The sequence below is a fragment of the Nomascus leucogenys genome, chromosome 3, assembly GCF_006542625.1.
Source record: "Nomascus leucogenys isolate Asia chromosome 3, Asia_NLE_v1, whole genome shotgun sequence".
NCBI classification, from domain to species: domain Eukaryota; kingdom Metazoa; phylum Chordata; class Mammalia; order Primates; family Hylobatidae; genus Nomascus; species Nomascus leucogenys.
In genome coordinates this window covers 44,385,450-44,412,087 of record NC_044383.1, presented here as the reverse complement: position 1 = coordinate 44,412,087, position 26,638 = coordinate 44,385,450, and the positions used below count along the sequence as shown (strand labels likewise).

The window sequence follows — 26,638 nt, the reverse complement described above, 5'->3', positions numbered from 1 at the left end:
ACTTGAGTATCTCTGAATTTTGGTTTGGGGGTGATATCTGCAGCCAGTCCCCAAAGATACTTGAGGGGCAACTGTATATTTTCTATTTACCCATTCTACTTGTCTAGTTATATTACTTAGTCAAATTTTAATGATGGTATTGATTAAACACTTTTTCTTGAGTATTGGTACCAGTATAATCACCAAGTAGTACTGCATGCCAGCACAATTCTAACTAGTTAGGGATACTAGAGCCATGAAATTGAAATTGTATTGAAATTTACATTTATTCATATTTAAAATAGTATAATATAAAATATTAGCAAAAAGTCACTTATTTTTAAAATTCAAAATAGTGCAAATCCATATTTCCTCTACACTCTCAAATTAAATCTATGTTTAAAGAATTAAACCCAAAATTGGCAAGCCAATGAATTTGAAATGGTAAGTTTTGGCCACAAGGTGGCGCCTGGTAAAAAGAAACGCTCAGACATTCTTTGTCAAAACTGCTTTTGATTTATATGAAGTCTGTTCTTATCAACTGCATACAATTCTACTGTTTGATGTAATAAAAGACAGAGTGAGATGATATACTACAGGGGATTGTTACAGGAGAAATATCTGGCATCTGTTTTTGCCGTTGCAAATGACAGATATTAAATACCTGTGGCATATTTAACAAGCAAAACAAAATTTGGATTCACAGCACCTGTTGGTACATCTGTTCCCCATCTTTGTCAGTGAAAATATATTGATGCAAACTATTCTGCCACTGAACACAGACAGCAGTTCATCACTTTGTCACATGTCCTTCAGCATTCATATGAAGCACCAGCGTGAGCACAGAATACAAAGGTGAAACTTGCCTATAGCTCAGACTGAAGTTCTAAATTTGACTTTGTGCTCAGAGTCACTTAGGACTTTAAGCTATCCACTTGAAAGGATATTTCAAAAGAAAAGTATTAAGATGATTTACAGTAACAAAAACCTGGAAATAAGCTAAAGCCCAATTTTAATAAGTAACAATCCCCTGTAGTATATCATCTCACTCTGTCTTTTATTACATCAAACAGTAGAATTGTATGCAGTTGATAAGAACAGACTTCACATAAATCAAAAGCAGTTTTGACAAAGAATGTCTGGGCATTTCTTTTTACCGGGCGCCACCTTGTGGCCAAAACTTACCATTTCAAATAATAGATACTTGGGTAAATACGTTACATAAATATACACAAGGAGTATGCCACTGTCATAAGTATAAATAAAATAGAAAGAGAAAATGGCTTACAGATAATCTCATAAATAATACTAAGTGGAAAAAGAAAATGAAACCGAATATACACTAAGGTTATACTTCTGTGATAATCATATCACAGAGTATATGTAGATAACGATCAGGAGGAAATGCTTATAGTATTAGGATAAACTGTTTTAAAATGACATTTAAAAAATTATATTTAGGTCTTGAATGGCAATAAAAATGTAAACAGGTTCAACTTTTCTAAAGTACAATATGTATTAGAAGTCTTAAAGCTATGCCTACCCTCTCCCTACCAAGTCTACTACTATGAATGTATCATCCTAAGAAAATACTCTGACATATAAGGACAGATGATTTATGACTGCAAAAAAACTATCACTGCAAAAACCAAAATGATAATAAAATTCAAGCAACAGAAAACTGCCCTTTATGACAAATATTTTAAAACTTTAGTTACTGACCTGGAAAGGTATTTTTAATTAATGCAGAGACTGTCACCCATGCCCATTCTTGCCTTCTTCCTTTCAGTAACAGAATCCCTAAAGCTTTCCCTAAGCACATGGCTGCCAGGATAGAAATCACATCCTCATCCTCCTGCGAGCAGCCAGGCTGTGGCCATACCACTCACTTCTAAGCTATCTCCTTCACACAAAGTCACTTGCCCTGAGCTCCCTCTCCCCTGCCTTCCTGTGAGTTGGAAGAGACATGGAGGTGACCCAGCTGCAACCAGGCAGAAGAGGACAACACCCCGAGGATGGCAGAGCTACAGTATGGAGGGAACTGGGTCCCTGCATGGCCTCATGGAACACAGCCAAAACCCCCTCTATCATCAGTCTGGGCCACTGCTCTCTGAACTTTTTTATTAGAAAGAAATAAACTCTTTATTTAGCAGCTGTATTTTGGGGTCTCTAATACAACAGCTTAGCTTGTATCTAACAAATATAATGGCATTTCATTAAGTGAAAATTTACGTACAAGCAGATGTAGTATGATCTGACTTTTGTAATGGAAATGATATTACAAAATTGTAAGATTATACCAAAATATTAATAGTGGCTATTGCTGGGTGCTAGACATACAAGTCATTTTTCTTTCACTCATACATTTTCTAAAACTTCGTAAAATATTACATGTATAACAAATATTATACTGAATATCCTTTTTACAGTGTTCTTTAAAAGCCTATCAAAAGTATGTTTTTCTCCTTTAAAGAAAAAAAAAAGCACATCATAATCATCTAAGGCACTTACTCAAACATAGATGCCAGGGTCACAGCCCTAGGAATTCAGAGTCTCCACAGGTCCCAGACAGGCCCAAGAACCAGTATTTTTAATAGCACCTTAGGTAGTTCAGAATAACACTGGAAAGCTATGTTGGGATGGCCTTCTTCAAACAGGTGAGAGTACCTGGGCTCTGGGCAGGGCCAGTGAGAAAGTGAGCAGTAATATCAAGTCTTGGCTCTGGGGAGCTCTGAAATTCATCAGATTTATAAGGAGAATGGAAAGATGAGTACACTAAATTTAAAATCCCACTAAAGAACGAGGTATGGAATTTATTAACAAGTTAATACTAATTATTTCAACAAAAAGTAAACTTCTGAAGGTACTATAAACAAAATGGCCTTTAAGGTCAACTCCAAACTCATACCATCAGAGCCCTCTAATGCCACACCTGAATTCTAGCCCCAGCCTGCCCAGCATCCAGGCCTGCCCACCTTCCACAGAAGCCTTTTCCTGAGCTGCCTCTTGGAGCCTGCAGCCTGCACCAGTGGCAGCCCCTGGCCAACAGCCCAGAGGAGCGAAAGCCAGAGGGAAGATCTGACACAACAGCTGCACAAAGCAACCGACCATTTTACTGACAAAAGATGGTACAGTGGGTAGAAGAGCAAAGGGCCAGGCTGCCTTCTACAGCAAATCTGGGCTTTGCAAATATTCTGGAGGTACATTCCAGGGTACTTAGAATCTAAAGTCACCAGGTCACAAATGGGGCACAGAGCAGTGCTCTGGCCCTCGCCCTGCAGCCTTTGACCCTGGCGAGCTGCTGGATAAGAGGGCTGGAACAAGACCAGTAGCCTGGATGATAGCCAATCCAACGTCTCTACCGCAAACCCCATGCCCAGTGGAGGCCCAAGACACAGAAGGGTGAAGCAACACAGGTCTGTAATATAAAATAGAGTTGGCCTAGGACAGCCTTGGTTTCAACATTCCCAAGGGCCTCTGACGCCCCAGGTCTGGTGGCCATTTGCCCTTTGCTGAGGCCTGGCGTGTACTGTGCGTGGGCTGCTGGCGGTCACTAAGCTGGTGGAAAAGCTCAGGATCTGCCTCCAGCCAGCTCAGTCACCCTCCATCATCTCTGGTGATGCAATAACTGTTGAGGTGACAGACATTGGGCCTTTTAGGAAAATGTCCATTAGGTAAGAGGTTCTAGGCATCCTCAAAAATGTAGGGGAATTCTAGTGACAGGGTATATGAAGAAAACAAGTGACTATAAGCATAAATGTGACCAAGGAGAAAAGCAGAGACCTGAACCAAGAACCAAAATCCTCAATCTTTGTGAATTTGAGGATTTTTGAAGGTTTGGGGGCATTCCTTCAGTGGTAGGCATGTGCTGTTCAGCACTTCATGAACTATTTGCATTCCAGATGCCCCTCTTTTAGGCCACAACAAACTCTGCCCCCTGAGGAACTGACATTTAACTCTCAGCCTTCTAGTTACTATAAAGGGCCAGGAGCCTGAGGCCAGGCTCTTCCTAGTTCCTTAGAGGCGAGCCCCAGGGAAAGAAGAACTATAGCACTGTTAGAGTTCCTGGGGCAACTGAAGAAGGAGATGAAAGTATCAGGATGTCCAGACTAGGTTTGCTGGAGCAAAAGAATCTACCAGGCAGATTTTTTAAAAATGCAGATCATCAGAAATAAAAAGGAATGAACTACTGACATACACAACATAGGAAAATTTCAAAACAAGTATTCTGAGTGGAAGAAGCCAGACAAAAACAAGTATAAACTGCATGACTGTTCTCATACAAGCTCTAGAAAACGCAAACTAAGCTACAATGACAGGAAGCAGATCAGTGGGATTGAGGGAAGGGATGGGGGGAGGTGTCACACAGGGGCAGCAGGGACCTTTTAGGATGATGCTATATTTGCTGTGTCGATTATGGTGACGGTTTCACAGGTGTACACAAACACTGAAATATATCAAATTGTATACTTTAAATATTCTATGTCACTTATACCTCAATAAAAAAAATTTTTTTTAAAATAGTAAAACTACTCGGGAGGCTGAGGCAGGAGAATCACATGAACCTGGGAGGCGGAGGTTGCAGTGAACTGAGATCGCACCACTGCACTCCAGCCTGGCAACAGAGAGAGACTCCGTCTCAAAAAAATAAAATAAAATAAAAAAATAAAAGTTCAGATTCTCTAGTCCAAACGACTGGGACACAGGGGTCTTTGTTTTATAAGTCTGGATGGTAGTCAGTCCAAGAGTTCCACTATAATCCCAACTCCCATTACTTTTTTAAAGCAATGATTTATTAAAGAGTGTACTTTTTAAAGCAATTTGGTGATTCTGATGTAAGCAGTGACTGACAGGTGTTTGGAAATTACTATTCAAGACAACTACAGTATCTTGGTTTAGGGCTTAAATGGTGAGTGGTTTCATATTAAAAATGAGGTTAGCTGAAAAATAAATGGCACAAAATTATGTCCTGAGGTGGAAAGAAGTCCCTGACATATTGTCAGGTGAAAAAACAAAAGCAAGCTGTAAAACCGTAAGCAGGAGAAAAATCAATCTATTTCTACATCTACTATTTCTATCCATGTCTTTAACAGCATCTTTTTTAAAAGAGGTATAGAATAGAAGGCAGAAACATTCAATATCTATGGATATGCATTTCCTCTCTGTCTAGGGTTATAGAATGATTTTATTTTCATTTTAAGACAATTTTTTTCTAGATGTAGTTTCTAAATTTTCTAGAATGAACATGACTTATTTACATGATAAAATAATCAAAACTGTATTTCAAAAGTCAGGGACCCCCATTCATTATCATTGGTTTAGCTCCAGTTTATTCACTGCTATTCCGAGCATATTGTGATCAGGGGTTAACGTTGAAACAGCGGTTTCTATCTCCAAAACGGCTTTAAAATCACTCTTTATGAAGCAACACAGAAATAAAAAAAATCTAGGACTCAATGAGAAGCAGATGGAGGGGAGGAAACAGGAGGAGGAAAAGAAAGCTGGGGGAGAAGGAAACGGAGAGAACATATTAACCTGAGACTTGAGGAAGGGAGAGGAGGGAAAAGAAAAATTTCAACCCCAGTAGCTGTTTGTGAACCCATGTATAACACAGTGTGCCCCACCACAGGTATCAAAAGCAACAAAAGCATGATGACAAAAACCCAGGACTCTGGGGAAGAAAACCAGAGCAGATTTGTAAGCAGGTTGTCCTTCTGTTTGGGAAGGGTTTGCATGCCCAGACCTTTCGGATGTTGATTTTACATGAACCCCAAATGCACTCCTGGAATGCCTACCTGGCTCCAGTGTAACATGTTTTGCACGGAAGTTCCAGCAGGAGAATGTGTTGTATATACATCCACTCTAGACTGCAAAATAAGTACATTGAAATGAAGAATGAAAACAGCATTAAGGTGGCATTGATAATAAACATTGTATTTTGCCCTTCAAAGCACTAAAAACTAGAGCCATAATCTCAAGTATATGAGACAAGAGGTAGAAAAAAATTATTTGACTAAAACTCTGTCCCATAAAAATACATACAACCACACACAGAGTCCATATGAAGGAGGTGCAATAATATGGTAAGCACGGGACTGTGTGGGTTGCGTTTACAGGGCATTTTCATTTTCTTCTTCATGCTTTCCTGCATTTCCCAAATTTCATATAACAATCACACCTTGCTTTAATTATCAGACAAAAGAAAAATGGCACTTAAATTCCTTAGGGCCTTTATTCCAGGATTTTAACACTTTTTTTCATAATGCCACATGACAAACTAACAAATATATTTAGAAACACAGGCATAATATTGGCCAAGGGTTTACATTTTATAAAATAAATGGGTTTACATTTTATAAATTGTATTTTTATAAATACACACACACTGCAAGCATACACATATGTGTATGTAAATGGCCATTCCAAATTTAAACACTTACAGTAATTTTTGAAAATTTGTGTATTTTAGATTCGGGGGGTACATGTGCAGGTTTGTTACAAGGGTGGATTGCACGATGCTGAGATGCGGGCTTCTATTGATCCCATAACCACAGTACTCAGTATTGGCTATAGTACTCAATAAGAAGTTCTTCAGCCCTTGTCCCTCTCCCTCCTTCCTTTTGGAGTCCCCAGTGTCTATTGTTCCCATCTTTATGTCTAACACTTACAATAATTTCTAAAAGAAACAAATCACTAGAGTAATTATAAATATTACAACTTAATTTGTGACAGATCTCCTCATTCAATAGTCTCCATCTAGCTACAACATAAGAAGATGACCACAGTCAGCCTGAGGATAGCAGCAGGTGGTACCGTATTCTAGGCACTGGCCAAAGTTCATGCTTGTGCCTCTCAAATGAAAGACTCTTTAGAGTTCTGATGAGGTCATCCCCACCTCTCCCACATCATTCAACACAGATAAGCACATTCACAGATAAAAGAAAATCAAGTCTTACTATAAACATGCATACCATATTTAAATTTCTCTCATTAAATCCACACAGAAGAAATAAGAGATTTCCACAGAGCTCCTTCAGTATGACATGAGTGCAAACATGGGTACCCAGCCACTTCAAAAACGCACTCTGGGGAAGAAATTCTTTGTCTCCGAATAAGTCCTACAAAATAAAAAGAAACCCAAGAACATCTCAGCATTTCATTCTGGGGCATAGGTCTGCATGACTCACCTCAGAAGCTGAGACAAGTACCCAATGTCTCCACGAATGGTCTCAGGAGAGAACAGCAACCAGTGGACATCAAACCAGGATGCTTTTGCACAAGTTTACCGAAGCAAAAATCACACACTACAGAGGTGTATTTAAATTCTCCAAATGAAGAGAAGGAGGCAGAAAATCAAATAAGTTTACAGCAGAATTCTACAATGGGAAAGGGCCTTAATGATCACCCCTCCCAGGGCCATCCCCAAGTAATTTTCATCTGACTCTGACGGATCGGTGGTTACTTCTAAGAAACAGTCAAGGCTGTGATTGATCAGTAATGTCTGCCGGAGGTGTGCCCATCTAATTCAATGCTACTGGCAAGCAGGCCAAATCCAGCCCACCACTTGTTTTTTTATTTTGTTTTTTAAATATTTTTTTATTGGCCAGGCATGGTGGCTCATGCCTGTAATCCCAACACTTTGGGAGGCCAAGGCAGAAGGACTGCCTAAGCCTAGGAGTTTCCATCTTTCCTATTAAAGCCTTCTAAATGGCCCATGAGAGACGTTATACCTGATTTCATGTATATATTTCTATACAGGATTTCATATGTGTGTGTGTAAACATATATTTCATAAAAGACATATAATGCATGCATAATAGACCATCTGGTCTTAACCTGGCTTAAAACTCTTTTTCATGAAATCTATTTCCTCCTTGAACAGAGGTTCGGGTGCCACAGCGTCAGGGCAGAGCCCTGATGAAGCTACTGGCTGTGTTTAGGAGCCATATTATAAAATACAATAATGATAGTGTTGTTAGGTCATCCTCAGTGTAGCTAGGGATGGGCTTTTGGGAACATTTCCTATCTCCCATCTCTTACATCCTCTGTGCACAGGCTCACCTCACGGGATAAAGGGCAACTCCACCAATGCTTAAATTATTTTCTCCCAGACTCTCCTTGCTATCCCTGTGAGGTGGGCAGAGCTGTACTGACACATGCTAACCATGAGTACACGTGGCACCAGTGTGCAGGAAACGACAGGCGTCCCCGGCTACCCCTGGGTCTGGAAGGAGGGGTAAATGGAAAAAGAAAAGCCCACTGCTCCACTGATATCAAAATGCAGGGGAGGAAGGCACAGATTATCCCTCCACTTGCCAGTTCTTCAGATCTGAGGAGGAAATCTGTGGGAAGAGGAGAGGGATGGGAGGGGTCCAAGTACCTTAATGAGATGATCTGGAAATCGTCCTAATTTGGCCATAGGGCTAGTACAGAAGTCAAGGGAAGCCACAGGAGCCAGGGCAAAAAACATTTTAATCCTTTTGGCCAGCTCAGGGATCTGTGAAAATGCTATAAAACCTATGAGAACAAAGGGAAGAAAACAGGAATTCCATTTTCTGGGATTTCCTTCTCAGAAAACACAAAGGCCGTCACTCGTGATGCCCTCTCATGGAGGCCTGAGACCCATGCAAACAACACCACTGGCAGGAGACAAAACACTTGACATGGGGCACTCTGAACTTCGTGTGCCCTAACACTGAATTTGGTTAAACTAGTAAATCAAGCATTTGTTAATGCTTGTTCCAAATCTCAACCTGGATAAGCACTGGAAGAAATCCAGTCTGGGAGAATCAGAAAATCTTTCCAGTTCCTTTTACAATGTAAATAACAGACTGTATTTCCAAGAGCCTCACCCTATCACCTTTATCCCCCCATGCCCCTCCCCCAAAGAACAATTTACAGACACCACGTTGAAATAAACCACCAGTGATTTCAAAGGAACTCACACATTTAGAATCCCCTAGCTTTAAAATATATTTTAACCCTTGATATGGTTTGGGTGTGTCCCCACCCAAATCTCACCTTTAATTGTAGTTCCCATAATTCCCATGTGTTGTGGGAGGGACCTGGTGGGAGATAATTGAATCATGGAGGTGGTTTCCCCCATACTGTTCTTGTGGTAGTGAGTAAGTCTCATGAGATTTGATGGTTTTATAAGGGGAAACCCCCTCACTTGGGTCTCACTCTCTCTTGTCTGCCACCATGTAAGACGTTCCTTGCTCTTCCGTCATTATTGTGAGGCCTCCCTAGCTCACAATCCATTAAACTGTGAGTCCATTAAACCTCTTTTTCTTTATAAATTGCCCAGTCTCGGGTATGTCTTTATTAGCGGCCTGAAAACGAATTAATACAACCCTCTCTGACATCTTGCCACCTGGCCCCAGAATGTCACTTTAGGAAGCAGTGGGGCAAAGGTCCCAGGCAGGCAAGTCATGAAAGAAGAAATATAAAGAAAAATGCCTAACTCCATTTTTTTCTGGCAATATAACCATGTTTTGAAACCCTTGAAAACATTCGTATCTTTCATATAGTAAGGCTCCTTCTAGGAATATATTGTAAGGAAAGCATGTGACGGGAACACTAAGGTGTTAGTCATAGTAAACATTAAAAGGGAGAATTAAATAAATTATAGGACAGGTTCCTAGCCCCTAAATACAAAAACTCTTGCTGGCTAGAATTATGGCCAATTTTTATTTTCTTTAATTTTGCTAAATCTTCTGTTCTGTTTTTCTACAGTGAACATGCATTACTTATATAATCAGCATAAATTAAAATGCATATAACTTTTCAAAATTTTTTGTAAACCAAATGTACCTGTAGTTAGTTATATTCCACTTAACTTCAGAAGACAGTACATTTTCTTGCTTTCTTTATATAAGTCTCTGAATTTAGAAACTACTTGTTTTCTACCCTCTCACATCCCTGTCTTGCTTTATCTAGGAAAACATGTAATATATTGTGGCTTACATTAATTTCTTCAATTTCAACCACATACATGAATTTTCACAGAAGACTAAATGTTACCAAAATTCCTTATTCTATTCATTACTTCTGTTTGGCATTTAAAAATAAATAGAATTTGAACTAACATCTTTTTATATTTCACTTTTAAGAAAAGTACAAACTCTGTAATGAAGAATTTATATCAACTTCTGATCTTATTTACATACATACCTATAGTGGTGCCTTGAGAATGACCCACATAATACACTTGTTCTTGGCCAGTTTTATTCAGAATGAAGTTAATGGAAGCTGGTAGGTCATATTTTGCCATCTCATCGTAACTGTAATCCAAGAAAGGAACTCTTTCATTGAAATAGTACATAAAACAGAATAGCACACACATACTGAGTATGCAGTTTGATGAGTTATCACAAACTAAACACGGCTGGGAAAACCAGCAGTGAGTCCAGGAAACAACACTAGCAGGACCACAGAAGCCCCCTTGGGCTCTCTTCCAGTTGTGTCTCCCAAAGGTAACTATTCTCCTCATTTTTCACACCAGAAATTAGTTTCACCTGTTTTTAAATAGTTCTATAAGTAGAATTATACAGTGTGTATTCTCCTGTATCTGGCTTAATCCATTCACTGCTGACATGCATTTGGGTAGTTTCCTGTTTTCTGTTGTTACAAATAACATGACAATAAACCAATTCCTGTATATGCCTTTTGTTAAAAGCTCTCATTCTTGTGTTTCATGTCCTTAGAGGTGCCTCTGGTTTTAAAAATGGAAAGGAAGCCCAGAGGCTGCTATAGTGCTGCTGACTTTCTCCAATACCTGGTACCAAAACATAGACCAAAATGCAAGTGTGCATATGGGTATATGCGTGCGCATGTTGCCACTGGCAGGAGAAGAGCCAACTCCTAGCAAGTTCATACAAGGTGCCAGGTTCTGTGGAGGCTCCTTCTCTGCATCCTCTCCTTTAAGCCCCGAGTGACCTTATGAGGTAGGTGCTTATTATGCTCCATTTTACAAATGAGGAAACTGAGACACAGGAGGCTTATGTAAGATGTCTAAGGTCATACAGCAATTAATTGGTGGAGCCAGAAGTAAGAGGGAGGAAAGGATACTTTCTGGAAAGAAGAAAACTGAACATCTGGATTACATATTTACGGAGAAAGGAGGAAAGCTATGGAACAACATTTACCCAGCAGCACCCACACCACCAGAAATGTCAAAATAACTTAAGAATTCCTAACTAAATGTAAATCTTAATGTAATCATTTACTTATAATTTACCTTACTGCTAGTCATTAAATTCCTAGCAACATTCAAACATTCAACATTCAAAAGACACCAACTTCCCCTCTCATACAACTTCAGAGTTACCACCTATCTGCCTCTTCTGCTGGAAGCCTGTTGTCTGCTTTAAGAGTACTAAGGAAATACATCCATGCCATTATCAATTCAAATATACCTGAAAGCCCAGAATTCATCCTGAGAAACTGAGAGTGTCTTATGTTTCCGAGACCAAGTATTTCCTCTGCTGTTGCCCATCCACACGTCAAAACCAGCATCAGCAAGAATGAAGCCCAGGCTGCTGTTGGCAAGGTTTGTGACCCAGTTACTAGAATCTGCCAGCAAGCCATGTTGCAGGAAGACAACTGGTTTGGGACCTGAAAAACATTCATTGTTTAGGAGGCAGTAGCACCAAGCTTCAAAACAAATATGATATCTTGCTAAATAGAACATTCGTAAAAGATCCATAAGCAAATAATGAACTAGAAATAAACTGAAAGATTGAGGTAGTGATGTACTCACATATAGCCTTAGTAAAGAATTTTTTTAAAACAGCACTGGCAAGGTAGCAGTGAAACTGGACCACTAACAAGACACACTTACGTAAGCAGCAAAAACAAAAATCAATATATTTTTAAGAACTTATAAAATGTTTTTACAATTTGCTTTCATAATTGCATTTCTCACAATAATTCCTAATAAACCAAAGGAAAGAAAAAGATCACACATAATGAGACACCACTATACACGTATCAGAATGAGCAACATCCAAAAATGCTGAAAACACCAACTGCTGAAGAGGATGTGGAGGAATAGGAACTCTCATTCATTGCTGGTGGAAATGCAAACTGGTAGCACCACATTGGAAAAGTTTGGCAGTTTCTTACAAAACTAAACATACCCTTACCATATAATCCAGCAATCACATTCCTTGGTATTTTACCCAAAGGAGTTGAAAACTTATATCTACACAAAAACCTGCATACAGACGTCTATAGTAGTTTTACTCATAATTGCCAAAATTTAGAAGCAACCAAGATGTGCTCCAGAAAATGAATGCGTAACTAAACTGTGCTACATCCAGACAATGGAGTGTTACTCAGCCCTAAAAGGAAATGAGCTATCAATCCACGAAAATATGTAGAGGAACCTTAAATACATATTACTAAGATCTGTAAAGGCTGCATTCTATATGACATGCTGGAAAAGATAAAACTATAGAGACAGTAAAAAAGATCCTGGTTGCCAGGGGTTAGGAGGGAGGAAGGAATTCATAGACAGAGCAAAGAGAATTTTTCAGGGTAGTAAGACTACTCTGTATGATACTATAGTGGTAGATACATGCCATCATACATTTGTCCAAAACTATAGAATATAGTTCAAGAGTGAACTGTAATGGTCGGGTGTGGTGGTTCACGCCTGCAATCCCAGCACTTTGGGAGACTGAGGTGGGTGGATCACTTGAGGTCAGTAGTTCGAGACTAGCCTGGCCAACATGGCGAAAACCTATCTCTACTAAAAATACAAAAAAGGTACCTGGGTGTGGTGATGCACACCTGTAATCCCAGCTATTCAGGAAACTGAGAATTGCTTGAACCCGGGAGGCAGAGCTTGCAGTGAGCCGAGATTGCACTGCTGTACTCCAGCCTAGGGGACAGAGGGAGACTCAGTCTCAAAAAAAAAAAAAAAAAAAAAGTGAACCCTAATGTAAACTACGGACTTTGTGTGAATGTAGGTTCATCAGCTGTAACAATTACAATTCCACTCTGTGGGGGATATTCATAACAGAGGAGTGTGGGGGCAGAGGGTGTATGGGAAATCTCTGTACCTTCCACTCAATTTTGCTATGAACTTAAAACCGCTTTAAAAAATAAAATTTAATAAAAAATTGTAAAGCTGAATAAAAGTTAAATAGATAAAAAGGCTTACACACACAAATTCGTAAATATATGTGTCTGTGTCTGCCTGTGAGAATTTATTTTCTACTCACCTGTACCCGAGACAGTGATATAGCAGAAGAAACAAAGATGTGGGAGCCAAAGAAACCTGACCTCAAGCTGCTTACCTAATGCTGAGACCATTCAGTTATTCATGAAACAAGCCTTTATTGAGTACCAACTATGTGCCAGGCATTCTTCTCAGTACTGAGAACACAGCAAAGAACAAAAACAAGAGGAAAAAAAAGTACCCCCATGGAGCTGACATTATACTGACCATGAGTTTTATTCACTCATTTGATTGATTGATTGACTGAGATAGGGTCTTGCTCTGTGACCCAGGATGGAGTGCAGTGGTGTGATCTCCGTTCACAGCAACCTCCACCTTCTGGGCTCAAGTGATCCTTCTATCTCAACCTCCTGAGTAGTTGGGATTTCAGGCGTGCACCACCACACCCAGCTAATTTTTGTGTTTTTTGTAAAGACAGTGTTTCACCACGTTCCCAGGCTGGTCTCAAACTCCTGGACTCAAGCGATCCACCCACCTCGGCTTCCCAAAGTGCTGGGATTACAGGTGTGAGCCACCATGCCCAGCCTGATCATGAGTTTTAGACAGCTCAAACAAACCTAGGCTCAACTCTGTCCTCTCCAAGTTCTAACGTGACACCTTGGGGAAACATCTCCTAAAATTAATATAATTCCCTGAAGAGTAGAAATGATAATACACATTTTATAGGACATAGTGAGATATGAGATATTATATGAAAAGTAGGTAGCAAAGAGTCTGACACACAGTAAGAGTTCATTATATATCAACTCATAGTATTAAGTTGCTTAACCAGTCTGTGTCTCAGTTCCAAAAATAATTGTTAAGAGGAATAAGTGAGGTGAGTAAGTATCCAGTATAGTGACTGACACACGGGTCACAGTGAACAAATGAGAGCTTCCTTTGCCCTCTGCTCATTCTTTATAATAGTGAAAAACTGGAAATAAGCTAATTGTCAAGTGGTCAAACAATTCATTGAAATCCACTTGGTATAATAATTACCATCAACCATGACAAGGACAGTGACAGCATAGAAAAGCTTATAACATACCTTGCAAAGGAAAAAAAAGCAAAATACAAAATTATAGACTACTCTAAATTACAGCTATGCAAAAATAATGTACACCAAAGAGGAGTGTAAAATACCAAGGAAAAACAAGAAGAATGGTTTGTCCAGATTATAAGACTGTAAATGAATTGGCAAATGTTCATTTCTGCTAATGTCCTAATATAGATTTGATAGCTAGCAAATTGTTTTTAAATGGCAGTTCTGCTGCAAGGTAGCTTCTGTAGACAACTCTGGAAGGCACTGCTCACATACATGAAAATATACATGGTACTCCCTGGAGTTGTACAGCCTGGGGGTGCTGTACCCTCCTGTTGTTAAAATAGCAGGACCCCAGGCCAAGAGTATAAAATGATTCCTATAACTTTTTTTTTTTTTAAGAGAGACAAGGTCTCGTTCTATCACCTAGACTGGAGTGCAGTGGCATGACTGCTCACTGCAGCCTCAAACTCCTGAACTCAAGTGATCCTCCCACCTCAGGCCCCTGAAGAACTGGGATTACAGGCGTGTACCACAACATCCAGCCAATTTTTTAAAAAACTTTTCATAGAGATGAGGTCTTACTATGCCGCCCAGGCTGGCCTCAAACTCCTGGCCTCAAGTGATTCTCTTGCCTTGGCCTCTCAAAGTGCGGGGATTACAGAAGTGAGCCATCATGTCTGGCTGCTGTGATTTTCTAATCACAAAATAGAAATGCCAGGGCCACGCAGATGAACTTCTACCCATGGGGAGAAAACAGAAAGCAAATAGGACAAGATTAGGGCTGCTTTATGTGCTCAGTTTTGCCTTCAAAAGTTCATTTTAATGCAATATTAACAAGATTAAATTTACTATGAAAACTGTAAGTGGAAGGCATTGTGGTCGATACAGCGTCTTATGCACAGGCTTCTTGGCTTCAATGAAGAAGATGATAATCCAGCTGGGAAAATATGAAAATTGATCATTAAAAATTCAAAATTATAAACTGCAGTGTAAGTGACAATAATAATTACCAAAATTAATTTATCATTAAATTATAGTTGAAAAATGTGTAACTACAGGCAGCATCATCATCTCATGATAACTGTACGTGAGAATGGTGACCGGGAGCTGTATGATGCCGTGGCTCTGCCATACTGATGGTGCCTAACACTTTCTAGAAAGAGGGGCTTTCCTGCTCATGTCACAGGTCCTTAGGTATGTTGATGCACTTTTCACCCACCAAGAGTGATCGGGGGCTAGGCCATGAGGAAGGCGACTTGACTTTCAAAGGCCGGGAACGGGATGCTCCCACAGGTCAGGTCATTTCCAACAAAAACGACTGCAATCGCCTTCCCTCAGGATGGAGAGTCAGAGTGAGGCAAGAGGAAGGCTCGGTAGGTGGCCTAATTCCTTGGCACTTGCTCCCATCTGTGCCTCCGTAGTTAACATGGAAAACACGGGACTGCCTTGTCCACTCCTCAAGGGAGAGTGTCCAGAGAAAGGCAGGAATGGTTTGAAACCAGAGAGGGCCCTGGGGCAAGGATAATTGAGAGAGGAGGAGGAGGGTGATATGTGGCAGCCAGGCCAGGACAGAGGCTGGAAGGGGAGATGTTGGCCAGCACATGCGACCAGGACTCAGCTCCCCACCTTTTCGCAATGGAGAATGTTTAAAATTTCCCTAAAGTCTCTGTACTTCCCTCTGTAACCTCCAGAGCTTTGAATGGGGAAATGTGGAAGCTGACAAGTTGAAGATACATCAGGAAAGTCTTTAAACATCCCCGATAAATAACTCCTGGATTCCCAAGGGCAATGAGGAGCTGCTGCAGTTTTCCTGGGAGGTGAGTGTGAAGCAAGGAATGGCACGTGGACAGCTGGAGCATGTGCTGCCCAGGAGACCATGCCTAAGGTGGCTGTGCAGCTTCTAAGAACATCGGTAAATACCCTTGTTCCACCCAGACTGAATTCACACCTGCACAACGCTTTTCTCAGGGAATTATTTTATCCTTTGAAGGAGGCTTCTAAAGAATAAGTCAAAGCCACTATTTTTCTAATTGTCTTTTTTTGTTTGTTTGGGTTCTTCCATCCCCTACTTCAAGCTGAATACAAAAGCTCAATGAACAACAGGCACAAAAGATGCACCAGATGGGAAGGAAACAGTGAATCTATTCTTTACAAGCTAAATGTTTTCAAATCTGGAGAATCTGGGCCAAGCACTGCAAAGGGTACTGCAGACCACACTGTTTTCTCATGGGAAATGCTGGCAGATGAGGAAAGGGGCTGAATAAGAAAGGTAAATGTCTGACAAATGGCATGGCTTTAGAGCAATGGAGGCCACTCAGCTATGTCCTCCACATTCAGGTGAAAAGTTTTTAATGGAAATCTGCTGTATCTTAAGCAGTGCACTGGAAGGTAAAATATCAAGAAGTGATTTGAAAACATACATTATGTTTTGTACAAACCTTTAGAGGTGCCTACTGAGTACCAGCCACTGCTATTAGGTTGTTGCAAAAGTCATTGTGGTTTTTGCCCTTAAAAAGCAATGGCAGGCCAGGCACGATGGCTCATGCCTGTAATCCCAGCATTTTGGGAGGCCGAGGCAGGTGGATCACCTGAGGTCAAGAGTTTGAGGCCAGCCTGGCCAACATGGCGAAACCCTGGTGATGGGTGCCTGTAATCCCAGCTACTCAGGAGGCTGAGGCAGGAGAATTATTTGAACCCAAGAGGTAGAGGTTGTGGTCAGCCAAGATCGCACCACTGGACTCTAGCCTGGGTGACAGAGAGGGATTCCATTACCCCCACCCTCCACAAAATAAAAAACTAACGGCAAAAACCACAATTACTTTTGTCCCAACCTAATAGATGCTAGGAATGCAAAGATGGGTAACCCACACTCCCTCCCACAGGGAGCTCCATCCTCGAGGGAGACAGACACACAATGACTGTCTAACCCAGCAAGAAGAAGGCTAGAACACCACTCAGGAAGGCCCAGAAGAAGGAGAAAGTTACTGGGCCAGAGGGACAAACATTTGACCTGGATTCTAAGTAAGAGACAGATGTTTCCACAAAGGGTTCTGGAGAAAACATAGGAGCCAGATGAATAGAGAGCTGACACTGCACCCAGGCCTTGGCCAGATGGGAGCAGTGCGCACATGAAAGGCTCCCTGCCTGATTCTGATGTGCAGCCAGGCTGGGGAACCACTAGGAAAAGTCCAGTGCCTTGTCTGACCTGGGGACACGGAATAGGAAGGACTTCACGGGGTGCACATCTTTCCAGGCTGGGCCAGTTTCCTTTCATCCCAGAACAAAAAAGTCTCTTCTGAAGAGGGAGATGCAGAGGATATAACTTACTGAACTTCTAGAGATGGCGGTTCCATTAGGCATGATAGATCCTCAACAAACAAAATAGTGTTGAATCCTGGGGTGAAAAACCTTTAAAAATGGCTTCCAAACCTCTTGCCCCTTCCCCCTGGCATTGGGTGAATACAAAAGGGAATGGAATAGACTGGATGCTGGAAGCAGGCCCAGCCAACTGTTGCCAGCTTCTCTCACCTGCTCCCATCAGGGGGAAGAAAGGAAGGTACAATGTGGTTCTTTCCCATCCGATCACCAAAGAAGGATTTAAGGATTTACTGGCAAAGGATGTTTCTCTCTGGGAAGGTAAAACCTATTGCTGCTAACATCTTCCAGTGAACTATTTCAGATTTCACTTCACTTTGCTGAGAAAAGCTGATTGAAATGATAGCTAGTGCTGATAGCACACTTATATGCTGTAGGTACTGTACTGAAAATCCTTTGAAGTTGGCACTACTGCCATTTAACAGAACAGGGAATTGTGGCAGAGAAGTAACTTGCCCAAGGCTGAACGAGAGCTAGAAAGCAGGAGAGTTGGAGTCTAACCAGGTGTGTCTGACACCACAGGCCATGCTTTTCACTGCTTTGCTAGGGAAAGAAGGTTAACAAGAGAGAAGTCTCTAGAACACACTGAGGCCTTCCGGCTGAAGGCAGGAAGCTATTTTTGAAAGGATGTGGACAAAGTGCTTGAAGAAAGTAATCTCTAGTAGATGGAGGGGATAGGGAATGAAAGGAGGGGCACCCACCCAGCCTCACCTGGTCAGGCAGCTCCTCCAAGGCCCAGCCTGCTCAGTGCACTCAGGCACCCTGAAGCCCTGTTTGTCTGAGTGACAAACCAGCATGACAGGTCAAGAGCTGCCTTCCCCATCTATGCCCTATGGGTGGCTCTAGGAGTTCTGTGCAAATGCAACTTAAAGAAAAAAGAAGCCTCTAGGAGGGCTGGGGATTAAGGGAAAAGACTAAAGGACCATTTCTCAGCCTGGAGATGGCAAGTGATTTCACTATGGCCCTAAATAGGACAAAGCTGACAAAGAAGCAGCCCAGTGCCAGTCCACCACGATGCTGCCTTCCCAGTGTGGGTGGAAGCCAGGAGGGGATTACTCAGGCTCCGAAACTGAATGTGCTGAGCCCACAGTTCTGCAGGAGGAAGATGACCGGGTAGGTGGGGAATTTCCTCCTGCCTCCCAAGGCACTGGCCTTCTCTGCCAGGATGCTGAGTCTAGACAGGACTCCGTCACACTCCAAAACACATGTGAGAAACCAGCTGAGGGCCAGGGCAAAACCAAAACAGAGAACAAGGAGGAGGTCAGACCCCAGGGCGTTAGCATGAAGCAGACCTCAGTTCTTACTGGCTACAAAACTTTGTAGGATTTTCTCAACTCTCTCTCTGAAGTATAGGTGTCCTTTTCTAAAGTGAGAATGATGAAGTAGTTAATACATAGTAAATCTGAATAAATAATGGTCCCTGATAGTAACAATAATAAATCTGTACAGTTGGTCCTTAAACAACACAGGTTTGAACTGCACAGGTCCACTCGTACATGGATTTTTTTTTTCAATAAACATTGAAAAATTTGTTGGAGATTTGCAACAATTTGAGAAAAACTAACAGACCAACTCTGTAGTCTAGAAATAATAAAAAGTTAATAAGAGGTTAGGTATGTCATGAACGCATAAAATATATTTAGATATTGGCCTTTTTTATTTATTACCATAAATATACACAAAGTATAAAAAGTTAACATTTTCAAAATTTAGACACACTTACAGACCAAACGTGGTGCCATTGACAGTTAAGAGAAATGTAAACAAATGTAAAGATGTGGTATTAAATCATAACTGCATAAAATTAACTAGAGTATATTGTGTACTACTGTAACAGTTTTGTAGCCGCCTCCTGTTGCTCTTGTGGTGAGCTCAAGTATTGTAAATATCTGCTTAAATTTCCCATGACACTAATCATCTCCACGTGAGCAGTTTCTCCAGTAAATTGCATATTGTAGTAAAAGTGATCTCTTGCATTTCTCCTATGTTTTTCATCATGTTTAGCGTGATATCATAAACCTTGAATAACACCATTGGATCCATACAAAGAACTAATAGTGATCTGGGAGTGCTCCCAAAAAGCAGAGAAAAGTCCAGACAAGAAAAAGTTGAATTGCTTGATATGTGTCATAGATTGAGGTCTGCAGCTTCAATTATCTTCATTTCAAGATAAATGACACATAAAGACAATTGTTAAAAAAAAAAAGGAAAGAAAATTTGTGAAGCCATTTGTCATTGCAGCTATGACAGCAAGTGCCAAAACCTTGCACTTTTTCTGAAATACCTTTTATCTCATATTGAAAATGCAGCTTTTACGTGGGTGCAGGATTGCTCTAATAAGATTCTAGACTGTCATATTCAAGATAAAGCAAGAATAGATTCTAGACTCTAAGATTTAAGAAAAAGCAAAGTCATTATATGACAACGTAAAGAAAAAAGAAGGTGAAGAATCTAAAGTTGGAGAATTTAATGCCAATAAAAGATGCTTTGATAATTTTACAAAGAGGTTTGGCTTTTAAAATGCCAAGACAGACCAGGCATGGTGGCTTATGTTGGTAATCCCAGCACTTTGGGAGGTCAAAGCGGGAGGACCTCTTGAGGCCAGGAGTTCAAAACCAGTCTGAAAAACACAGTGAGATCCCCATCTCTATCAAAAATTGTTTTAAAAATTAGCCGAGTATGGTTGGCACATGTCTGTAGTCCTAGCTACTTAGAAGGCTGAGGTAACAAGACTGCTTGAGCCTAGGAGTTTGAGGTTACAGTGAGCTATAATGGTGCCACTGCACTCCAGCTTGGTGACAGAGTAAGATGCTGTCTCTAAATAACCAAAAATTAATTAATTTTAAGAATTAAAAATTTAAAAAACTTTAAAAATATGTCAAGATAAAAGAAGAAGCAGCTTCTGCCAACCAAGAGGCCAAATATAAGTTCCTGGAGGAAAATGTATCTGCCTGAACAGATTTTTAATGCAGATGAAAGTGTTCCATTCTAAAAAAAAATAAAAATAAAAATAAATAAAATAAATAAAATAAAAATAAATCCCACAAAGGACATTTATTAGTAAGGAAGAGAAACAAGCACCAGGATTTAAGGCAGGAAGGGATAGGCTAACTCTACTGTTCTGTGCAAATGCAGTAGGGTTGATGGTCAGATCTGCCCTTAACTATAAATCTGCTAATCCCTGAGCCTTGAAGGGAAAATACAGACATCAGCTGTCTGTCTTTTGGCTGTACAAGAAGAAGGACTGGACAATGAGAACTATTTTTCCAGATTGGTTCCATTGATGCTTTTTTCCTGAAGTCAGGAAGTACTTTGCCAGTAAGGGACAGCCTTTCAAAGTTCTTTTGATATTGGACAATGCCTCTGGCCACCCAGAACCCCATGAATTCAATACCAAAGGCATCGAAGTGGTCTGCTTGCCCCCAAACACATCTTTAATTCAGTCTCTAAATCAGGAGGTCATAAGGACCTTTAAGGCTCATTACACACATACACTGTGGAAAGGATTGACAATGTTATGGAAGAGAACCCCAACAGAGAGAACATCATGAAGATCTGGAAGAATTACACCACTGAAGATGCCATTGTTGTTGCAGAAAAAGCTGTGAGTTATCAAGCCTGAAACAATAAATTCCTGCTGGAGAAAAGTGTGTCCAGATGTTGTGCATGACTTCACAGTATCCAAATCCATGACTTAGCCAATCAAGGAAATCAAGAAAAAGATTGTGGATATGGCAAAAAGGTGGAGCGTGGGAGCAGGTAAAGAGTTTCAAGATATGCATCTTAAATAAAGTCAAGAGCTAATAGACACACCAGAGGAATTAACAGAAGATGACTTGATGGAGATGAGTACTTCTAAAACAGCACCAGACGATGGGAAAGAAGACATGGGAGATGCAGTGCTAGAAAACAAACTGATATTAGACAATTCTGGAGAAGGGCGGCAATTGCAATTATTCAAGACTTCCTTTGCAACACTGATGCTTCTATGACACAGGCACTGAAACTAGAGCAAATGATGGAAGAATTGCTATTCTATAGAAACATTTCTAGGGAAATGAAAAAAGGACAGAAATTACAATGTATTTTCATAAAGTTACCCTGAATGTGCCTACTTCTCCTGTCTCCCCTTCCACTTCCTCCCCCTCTTCCACCTCTGCTACTCCTACAACAGCAAGACCAACTCCTCCTCTTCCTCCTCTTCCTTAGCCTGTTCCAACATAAGAATGAAGACCTTTATGATGATCCACTTCCACTTAATGAATAGTAAATACATTTTCTTTTCCTTATGATTTCCTTATAACGTTTTCTTTCCTCTAGCTTACTTATTGTAAGCATATGGTACATAATACATATAACATAAAATATTTGTTAGTCGGCTATGTACGTTATAGGTAAGCCCTCTAGTCAACAGTAGGCTATTAGTTAAATTTTGGGGAATGCAAAAGTTATATGCAGTTTTCAATAGCTCTGGGGGACAGCACCCCTAACCCCCATGTTGTTAAAGAGTCAACTGTAAATGTAATAAAATATTATTAGAACATAACCACTGTGAAGAAGGATAAAGTGAAGTGGCATTCTTTGGCCCAGGTAATATAATCATAGTAACAGCAAGAGCATACTAAGTGTTGACAATGTGTCAGGCACCAGGCTAAGCACTTAAGCACTTTACACGCATTATGTCAGATAAGTCACCTAACAGCTCTCTGAGTTGGTGTAGTAGGCAGAAGCAGGACATCTAGCAGATGCAGGACATCTAAGTCAGATACTTTCCATAGTGTGACTTTATCAGGGACATCATAGCTGTTCTCAAGCCTGAGAAGAGGGCCAAGTGGGCAGAGACAGTCACGGGCTGTGTGATTCCTGCCTTCATTACCCATCAGCTGCTTTATCTTGGGCAAGTTAATTAACCCCTATAAACCTTGGTTTCCTCATCTGTAAAACAGGAGGTAATAGGAGTTCTTACACCCTAGAATTGCATGAGAGTTCACCTGATGATTCACACAGAGCACAGCACTTGGCCTGTCCACAGGACGCATTCAGGGAGTCACGTGGCCTTTGCCACTGTGCAGTCCACTGCACTCACACTTCACTGTCACCCTGCAGGGGTGAACACAACAAGAGCGCCCCGCATCACAGAGCAGGGAAGAAAACCGTTCCATGCCTCAGAATGCTGTTTTCCCCAACATCAGCAATAGTCACTCTGATCACCAAGCAACATGAAGGCAGTAATGTGGTCTGTCTTGTTCACTGCAGAACGTTCCAGGACATTATCATAATTAGAGTTTTCCATGCACCCAGGAAGGTGCTGGGCCATTTACATCATTCTTCCTCCTTTGGGGCCTCTGAGGCTTAGAGAGAATAAATCATTTGCCCCAGGACACACAATTAGTATATGATGGAGCTGGGAATCAAACCCAGGTCATGTGACAAACGTGCCCATCATCTCCATGCCAAATTGCCTGTCTTCCCCGCCCCTCTCTGCCACCACGGCCTGTCCTCAGACAGCTTTGCAGCACAGCAACTTGAGTTCCAGAGCTTCACAGTTGACCGAATTTTGGGAAATTATCCAGCTCTCATCCAAAATTCTCCCTCAACAGAAGGAGCAGAGGGTCCACAGAAGAAAGCACCTGCAGGGGACACAGGGCTAGAGATGACACAGTGCTTGTCACCTGACCCCCAGACATAGTTCTATGACATTTCTTACTTTTCTTACTTCTGTCCATTGTAAACAAAGGCATCTTCCTCCTTTCCATACAGTTTAGAATACATCCCTGTCATGGAGGGCTTAATCCTGAAGAAGTCAATATCAGAGACCACCATCAAAGCCATGTTGACATTTCAAAATTAAAAACAGAGGCTGGGCACCACGGTTCTTGCCTGTTATCCCAGCCCTTTGGGAGGCTGAGGGAGGATCATTTGAGGCTGCAGTAAGTTATTATTGTACCACTGCATTCTAGCCTGGGAGACACGGCGAGACTTTTAAAGTATTTATGTATTTATTCATTTAAATATTTTAAATAAATAAATGTTGTAAAAGAAATTGTATCACCTGCACTTACTATATTGCATATATTTCACAGGCCTTATCAAGTTTTCACAACAGCCTACAAAGTAGCCAGCATTATTCTTCCTGTTTAATAATTGAATAAGTCAAAACTTCGAGAGGTAAAGAAAATTGCCAAGGTCACACAGCTAGTTAAATAATAGAGCCAGAACTTACACCCATGACTGATGGCTCTTCACATGCTCAGCTTAATCACGAGGCAATACAGCTTCAAGTTTTACCCACCACAGGAAGCCTTCAAGTTGTATTCGTGGACTCCTAGGAGCCCAGGAGTAGGAAATCCTTAATGCAGTGTGGCCTTGAGCAGGGGACACTATTAAATCACAATGTCACAGGAGGGCTGCAGGAGCATGCTTGGGTAGACTGCAGCCTGGAGCTAAAGCAATTTACCAAGTAAAGAGTCTTCATCCCTGCAGAGTCTGGTGGGGATGACAGAGGTCACACACATCATCACCTACATAATAATATATTGTTTATTGTCTTAATTGCGATGGAGAAAAACACAGAGAACTATGAGAATATGTAGCCAGGGGCCTGACCTGGTGGGAGAGGCTGAGGAAATCCTCCCTGAAGAGGTGAAAGTTAGTTGAGGACAGAGGACAGGTCAGAGCGGTAACCAGGAGGAAGAGGAGGGAAGGGGACAGGGCAGAGCACTATCTTCCTTTCCACTCGGCTCTCTGCTCTGAGCCCAACCTGGGTCTATGAGATAAACTGTACAGCTGACCTCATGCTGCTCCATTAGGCAAAGGTTCTGAATGCAATCCCCTACCCAATGCGCCATCAGAGTGCTACATGAGCCTGAGCTCTGCCCAAGTCACCAAGCTCAGGCATTGATTAATGAACCCATGTCTGTTTGGCACCACCAGGGGTGAGGAATTACATCCCAGATTACCAAGGCCTATGTGTAGCCCGTTAGAGCACTGCAGTGATTCAAAAAATAGTTTCTTTAGAAGTGAAGGATTTTTCTATAAGGAAAGAAAAATCTAGAAATCAACCAGAATTCTAAAATAAACAATCAAAGGAAAATACAAGATGATGGTCTCCTTATAAAGACTTATCTCACAAGCCATGCTGTGAATTTTCAGCTATGACTCTAATAGCTCAATGGGCAACCCCTGGGGAATCTTTGCTGAGGCCACAGTTGAAAAGCCTGTTTCTGCACGCTGAAGGCAGTCATTCCAGGCTTTCACAGTCTAGAGCGCCACTTCACCCACTCGGCAACCAGATGCATAACTTTCAGATACAAAGGTGCCACTCTTGGTGTTTTGATGACTGGCCAATTTCCTAGTCAGGCAAGAAGTAAATCTGCCTTGTTGTTGCTGTTTTATGTATTTAATGCAAGACCAGTGTGTATTTCCTTGTTTTAGTCAAATAAAATATATATTGTGCCTATCACAGGATCAACTTGGTTAATATTTATTATGTATGGCCACATTCTCCAGTTCAAAGATCACTGAATCTGTAGTCAGACAGGCCAGGCCATGACCCTCCGACCTGAGGTAAATTCCTTTCCCTATTTGAACCTGGCTGTCTTATCCATCAAAATGAGGGTGTTAGTCTAGAACACAGGTTGCCAAAACCGAGAATTCTACCTTGGAATCCACCAGTGAAGTGTGCTAAAAAAAAAAAAAAAAAAAAAAATCCCTAGCCCAGGCAGGAATCTGAGATCCCTCTAGTGCTCACTCCCCATGACTTTCTGAAATAAGGCTGAGCCCATGAAAACAGAGCCACTTCCCTATGAAGGAGTAATTTCTGAATTTCAATTCCCTTCAGGAGCAAAGGGTTGCTCAACACTTCCTAAGAAGGTTGCTTAACGGTGGGAAACAGCATGCACATACTGCACAAGTAGCCAAGGGCTACTACTGTACAGAATGGAGGTGAAAGGTACAAATACCAGCTAGGACAGAATATTTAAGGAACAGTGTGTATGTTCATTTCTGAGACCCCTGAAGATTGCTGAATGGCAATTTCACATAATTATAGCTGAGCTTTAAGAAACCTAATCCTGCAAAACCACATAGGATGAACGAGAACAGGAAGGCTGACAGAGAAAAGAGCAATTAGGTAAAGGCTTTAAGCAAATATGGGCAGGGAAGCCATGTGGCTAAGCCCTGTGTTCATAAAAAAACCTGATCTCCAAGTGAGGCTACACAGTCAGTCAAAGAGGCCCATGGCAACAGGACTGAAAGATGCTCACCATTCGGCTGTAGACTCAGGTTCCACAAGGAATGTGGTACCAAAAAATGAATAATGTTTTAATATATTTTGTAAATAGTATGAATGTATAGCAGTATTTTTGTGTGTATTAAAAGCATTAATTTCTTAAATTATATAAGCAAAGTGAATTTCCATAATCCTGTCTTGAAATTCTTTCTTTTTGTTAGTATACGAGGAGCCTTGAAAATGGAAATGGCTCAAGACTCTCTCAGCTGCTGAGCTTATTTCAGGCGCCCAGTTAAGTGGTAACAAGAGCCTAATGTAGGATGGTGGTCAGGGAAACAGAAGAAAAAGATGAACTGAAGCAATTTAACGTGGGTGGCCTAGAGAGGACCCATGGTCAAGAATGATTCTGCAGATTTCAGGCTAGGTCATTAGGAGGATGCTGGTGCTATTAATAATAGAGGAGGAAGTCAGGAGGGGAAGTGGGATGCATGAGAAGAGGACGCGTTTCACTTTGGTTGTGAAAGGCCTTCTCCATTCTTTTTATCTATTTGCCTTTAAACAGCCGAAATAACACCAGTGGCAACAACTTTGCCCTTGAATAGGAGTGAAGGACAGTAAAGAGCCTCTGTCCATGCTCTGTTTTAGAATGTGGAAATGCAAACCATCAGGAAAGCGCCTATGCAGTTGTTAGGAAAATCACAATTCCTTTAGAGAACTGAGTTGTTCACTGTAGACTTCCTTGAAAACTCCCCACTGAAGTTAGCTCATAGCAGGTATGACATAC

The 26,638-nt window shown here is 41.1% G+C and overlaps 1 protein-coding gene across 1 annotated transcript in view; it reads right to left on the bottom strand.

The window, feature by feature from the left end:
- The window catches only part of LIPA (lipase A, lysosomal acid type), a 38,497-nt gene that overhangs the window by 3,155 nt on the left and 8,704 nt on the right, over positions 1–26,638 (bottom strand). Inside the window, exons 4-8 of the mRNA XM_003255196.4 lie at positions 11,397–11,595; positions 10,153–10,262; positions 8,360–8,496; positions 6,951–7,097; positions 5,775–5,846 (exon numbers count right to left, since the gene is read on the bottom strand). Coding sequence (XP_003255244.1) covers positions 5,775–5,846; positions 6,951–7,097; positions 8,360–8,496; positions 10,153–10,262; positions 11,397–11,595 — 665 coding nt within the window. The remainder of the gene's footprint in view (positions 1–5,774; positions 5,847–6,950; positions 7,098–8,359; positions 8,497–10,152; positions 10,263–11,396; positions 11,596–26,638) is intronic.